We start from the raw sequence: 5,641 nt of genomic DNA, 5'->3' as shown, positions 1-5,641 counted from the left end.
ACTGGGTCTCTGCTAAAAGACTGTGATGCACTTGAGACTAATTCACACCATGTCAGCCTATAATGACATGTAGATGCTTTTTGGACAAATGATCGGCTTTGAAACTAAAGCAGCAAAGACGCTATTTAGTTGTAGCCTAGACGTTCTTCCGAGAAGCAATATTATTATTAGATGGGTTTCGAAGTTGATGTGGAGTCGGCCTGGAAGTTACCTGAGTGTAAAATGCCACTTTTTGCTTTATTTTACTGCTTTGCCATGTCAGTCGCCGTTTCCCACTGTCTCCAAAATGTGCGCACGCATGGGTCAAAGTTTCCGTGGCGGTGCGCATATTTTCACGCCAAGTTTGTTTTAATAAATCTGAAATCTGCGTGAAAAGTGGCGCACGCAATTTTCAGGCCGGTTTTGTGCGCACGCAATGTTTTATAAATGAGGCCCGGACTGAAAAAATTAGAACTGTTCTGAACAAATATGTCTGATTGAGCAACACTGCCATCTGGTGGCAAACATGACAACAGCACACAGTCAATCAGAGCCATGTGAGGAGAATTGTCGGCTACTGGCTCTCTATCTTGACTACTTTATGTGTCAAGACACATTTATATGGACTTTATGGTGTGTCTCACTGTAGGAAAAACTACATGACAGCTCAATGCTCAATGAGGGAGAGGAAGAGGAGGAGGAAGAAGAAGAAGAGACTCATGATGATGATGATGATGATGATGATGATGATGATGATGATGATGATGATATTTTGTAGCAGCTCACCCTTTTATATCGGGAAGCTTGGTGCATGTATGAATATTGCTCAGAAATTATGTTATTGATCCAGTGAGGAATATGGCTCAGCCAGCATTAAAGGTGCAATGTTATATTTGTTCAGTCAATTATATTGAATATCTTCAATATAGCATGGGTTACCACAGAAAACACATTATGTGTGTACTCTTCAATAATAAAGACAGTTTCACCAACACAAAATAATTTATTTTTTTCAAATCCAAAGGGAATTTGTGGTTACAGTCATTACAGATAATTGATGTGCGTATCACATACACTTCAATACTCAATACTACCACTATCATTACCACTACCACTAAAACTACCTTTACTAACTACTTACTATGTCCGCTAGTTACTACAACCACTACTAGTAGTAACACTAAACCACTGTATAAAAAACAATGATACATTATTATACAAAACATCTGCATTTTTAGCACCATTCATTGTAGTACAAGTGTGCAGAATAATTTAAACTTGAGTGGGCTACTGCGTACTTCACAGGCTCTCGTATCCATGTGCCTCTCTCTTGAGTGAGTCAAAAGCCTGGAACAGGAATGGCCTTTTCATACAGGGCCCGATAGCTAGTATTAACCAGCACTTGGAGGGCAAGTTACACTTGTGCTTCAAAACCTCCATCTAGCATCACAACACGGGTCAAACCCACGTTTAGTTTTTCTGCTCCTTGTCTGGACTCGGGGGGGAGTGGTTGCGCCGTTCTTCAATTTGTAGCCTCACTATGACAATATGACAGGATTTTCTTTTAAAAACAGTTCGAACGAAAGAAGAGTCTTTAGTTTAGAAGGGCACGGGTCCGTAGTAAGCGATGTATGCTGCGACGATGCCTGCAGTTTCGGCCATCTCGTCACAGGCGACGTTCAGCTCACACACCTCTCTCAGGCTGGAGGGCAGAAGGGAAGAACAGGTTAGAAGGTCTACTCACACAGAGTTTTCAGCATCCTAGTCCTGTGGTGTGTTTTTCACACCCGAAAAAATGCCATGTAAAATGATTATTTGACCTCAGGTAGTAATTTCAACTTCCTCAACCGCTTAGTATTACTGTAATTCCACGCTTTCCGGCAGGAAATGTGTATTGAGCTAAATCGGCACAACTAATCAGCATATAAAATCCAGCAAAAGCCAAGTGCCCAAATTTATTACAAGCCACACACTTGCAGATGGTGTGTGCAACATAAAGTATGTTAGAAGCTTAGTGAGTCTGGGTTGATTAACAGTGGCTCCGAAGTAACAGTATCGCTCAGTGTTTGGCCATGGAGAAGTAGGAGTTAGACAGTAAAGAAACAGTACCTTTCCAGCTGGAGAGGGCTGAGGTCTCCTGCTGGGGCGGCTCTTCTTCTCCTCAGGATAACAGCGGCCAGGTCTCTCTTCACAACCACTGCAGCAGCTGAGGGGATGAACATCAACTCATCAGTACAGACAGATCAGAAACTCAGACAAATTCTCCTATTCTCCTATTTTACTTATTCTAAAACTTTAAAAAGTTTTTCTGAAATCACGCGAGGATACTGTCCGAAAACAAACACGGACATACCTTCAGTGCTGGCTGACTCTGATGAAGAGGAGGAAGAAGAGGAGGAAGAGGAAGAATCGGACGCAGAAGAGTCTGATGCGGAGGAGTCGGAGGCTGAGGAGTCTGACTCAGAGGAAGAGGACTCAGAGGAGGAGGAGGAGGAAGAGGATTCGGAGGAAGAGGATGAAGAGGAGTCGGACGCCGAGGAGTCGGAGCTTGAGTCGGAGTTGGACTCGGATGACGAAGAGGAATCGGACGAGGAGGAGGAGTCAGAGTCCGAGGCCGAGGATGAGGAAGAGTCAGATGAGGTGTCAGCGGTGTCAGCGGCAGCAGGTGCAGCGTCAACGGGTGCAACCTCAGCAGCTGCAGCTGCATCAGCGTCGGTGTCCACGACAACCTCTGGTTCCACAACTAAAAATCAGAGAAACAGTTACTTTACGTTCAACACTGAGAATAACAGTGAGTATGGTGATATATTTGAATGCAATAAGCAATGAATGGCTCCCTTCCTCACCTCCCATGGACCAGCACACTGACAGAACAGCGCAGACGGAGAGGAGAGTCAGAGTCTTCATGATGCTTTGGAGTCGGTGCCTCGCTGTGGACTTTGCTTGACCGTTTGGTTTCTCGAGGGTTTCTCTTCGCTTTCTCTCGAAGGCTGCTTCTGCTTCTTTCCCTCCATTCAGGGTCAATATATACTGTAGTCCACCTCCCTTTCCCACCCAGAGCCACACAGCGAGGTGACCCTCTGATTGGTCGGGGAATCGAATGTCAACGGTTCCGGATCCACTTGTCATGAACGCTCGCACAAACACCCACGCAACCCCTGGCACAGAATCCCAAAAGTCTTGCTCACCCACACACAAACTTACACAGCCACAAACATACTTGGCATCCAGCTGTATGCAGCCTGTCTAGACCTTATAGGCAGTGGAAGACAAACAAGTTGGTATGTAAAGGTATCAGGAAGGAAGGAAGGAAAGTGATCCCACATTCGGAAATGGTACACCACCGTCCCCACAATGCACATGCACTCACACACACATCCACACAGAAATGACTGATTAGAAATAATCAACCTAATCATTTGAATAATTCAGATGAACCTTCCATAATTGTAAAACTAAATGACTGAATTTTAAAATAGTTTCTCTCTGTGAGCTTTGGGCATACGGAGCACTATTTCTGTCATATATTCTGAATCCAACAAAAATGCCATCATTTCCATGTCAATCATTTTCTGAGGTCAAACCAATCTTTTTCATACCACTCTTGTTTACCAATCCTGAAATTCCATCCTGTCCTCACCCTCCATCACTGGACTATAAATAACATGTGTACCCCTAACAGCCGGAGGGGGTCGGAGTCATTATTGCTCTTTCTATGTGATTGGATTTTAATCAGGGAGACCCACGGCAGGGTTGCCTCTTCAACATCAGGGTTGCCAGTTCAGCTGTTGCTGTTATGTTACTCTACTCCTTGCCCCAAATCTGATCTCCCACCCCCACAAACCCCAAACTACAGCCTGGGTCGACCACACGCTACTAATCGAGTGACGCGGAACAGCACTGAGTCTCATTATGCGACAGAGCTTAATTAGAGTGTTGCAGTGTCCCACCAGAACCGCAGTCAGTCACTATATTCAGCTCCAGCCCGGTCCAGGTCTTGGCCAGATCCACCGTTTACTAACTCTGCAGCATCCAGCGGCCAAACACATAGCCTTGCTCGATGTATTTCAGCGTATGCACAGCTATAAATAGGCAACGCTTGTATGTTGAATACACAGCGATATGCATGCGGGTTTGGATGCAGCAATCTGTTTGTGCTATGCAGTCCAAGTGTGGATTGAAGCTGCGGTCTAAGATTGAAAATGGTTTGTGGAGATGTGGATACGGACCTAAACCATATTGCAAGTTAAATACTGTCTAAATACCCAATACATCTGCACACATTTATCATATAACATATATATCTCAGAGGGCCCCCGATAGCCACTTCTGTCACACAATGAGAAATGCAAGTGGGCCCAGGCTGCTGCAGATTGACCTTGCTGCCTGTCTTGCTTCATAGTCTGGTTTTATTCCTGGTGTCAGGGATTTGTCTTGGACCGTGTGGCATGTAATTTCAATGTCTCGTCCAGTGTCCATTTTTGTGGATGCGTTTCAATGCGGGGGGACACAGTTGGAGAAAACACTTGCCACAAAGTCCCCAGTTGGGCAGGAAGTACAGTGTCTAGGCCCTTTCTGCTTTGGATCCGTTCCTGTTTTGTTGTTGCATCTTGGCACTGAGATCAATGGCAGTGCAAACCGCACGGTAATCTAGACAAATGAGGAGTGCTTACTGTTTTTTACGGATGCTCCTGGTTTAGCGTTCCAAGGTTTTACACGTTCTCTGTCTGTCAAGCATACATGGGTAAACTCACGCACACACGCACACATGCACACACACACACACACACACACACACACACACACCGTCGCTAATATTACTATCACTCTGTCCTCTTTACTGTCAAACAAAGTGATAATGTCAAAAGAGCTAATAAGCACAAAATTGATCTTAAAAATTGAAATCACACACTTGATGCACAAATCCACAGGACATACTGAACATTTTTCTAACATCTTTTTTACTACAGTAGATGAACTTTGTACCATATTTGACCTGTGATGGTTACAGAGCATGGCATCTAATATAAAAGCAGCGGTGATGTTCAGCTGAATCACTGGTGTGTGTGTGTGTGTGTGTGTGTGTGTGTGTGTGCATGTGTGTGTGTGTGTGTGTGTGTGTGTGGGGGGGGGGGGGGGGGGGGGGGGGGCATTAGACATTTATGTAAATGCATTCACTATTGTGCGTACCTGCTGTTAATAATCACTCTATAGAGCATCCCAACATGTATCATTCATGTGTTAATGCAATTATGTATTAATATGATTCTGTATATTTCAGTTGTTGAAAACTGGTTAAATCTACATGCACTGCTTAATCATTGCTTAACTAATTCTTTTCCCCACTTTATATAGCGTCAGCAGAGGAATTTCAGAGGCTTTTCATTTTTAATCACAGATTTCTTCTCTTCCCCCCGTCCCTCTGCAGCATCTTTACCACCTGACAACAGCATCTTTGTGGAGATTACTACAGGATTACTACATGATAGAAACAGACCTGTTTATGAAATGACCTTGAGTTGACACATCTGGAGACTAAACTGGGCTTCAGACAAGGAGACCTAAAGCAGGAACAGAGCAGAGCTCAGCTACATCTGGCCTCAAGCTTTAAAACGCCCCAAACAAAACCCACCATCAAGCACTGAAGCCCCACATTAACAGA

At 44.4% G+C, this 5,641-nt stretch overlaps 1 protein-coding gene across 1 annotated transcript; it reads right to left on the bottom strand.

Moving 5' to 3' along the window:
* Positions 1-968: 968 nt before the first annotated feature.
* bglapl (bone gamma-carboxyglutamate (gla) protein, like) lies at positions 969-2,966 on the bottom strand. The gene is made up of 4 exons (XM_071901854.2): positions 2,826-2,966; positions 2,333-2,722; positions 2,089-2,185; positions 969-1,681 (listed from the first exon to the last, which is right to left on the bottom strand). The coding sequence occupies exons 1-4, from the start codon at positions 2,884-2,886 to the stop codon at positions 1,579-1,581; spliced, it is 651 nt and encodes a 216-aa protein (XP_071757955.1). The 5' UTR covers positions 2,887-2,966; the 3' UTR covers positions 969-1,578.
* Positions 2,967-5,641: the final 2,675 nt, after the last annotated feature.

This window comes from Centroberyx gerrardi, chromosome 3 (assembly GCF_048128805.1).
Source record: "Centroberyx gerrardi isolate f3 chromosome 3, fCenGer3.hap1.cur.20231027, whole genome shotgun sequence".
Taxonomy (NCBI): domain Eukaryota; kingdom Metazoa; phylum Chordata; class Actinopteri; order Beryciformes; family Berycidae; genus Centroberyx; species Centroberyx gerrardi.
This window is presented reverse-complemented; position numbering and strand designations above follow the sequence as displayed.

What these genes read in the sequence shown, in the direction of transcription:
- bglapl (XM_071901854.2), bottom strand. Translation starts at nt 2,886, where the DNA reads ATGAAGACTCTGACTCTCCTCTCCGTCTGCGCTGTTCTGTCAGTGTGC. An exon ending in AGTGTGCTGGTCCATGGGAG is followed by an intron (nt 2,723 to 2,825) that starts GTGAGGAAGGGA and finishes TCTGATTTTTAG; the next exon opens with TTGTGGAACCAGAGGTTGTC. An exon ending in AGCCCTCTCCAGCTGGAAAG is followed by an intron (nt 1,682 to 2,088) that starts GTACTGTTTCTT and finishes TCTGCCCTCCAG; the next exon opens with CCTGAGAGAGGTGTGTGAGC.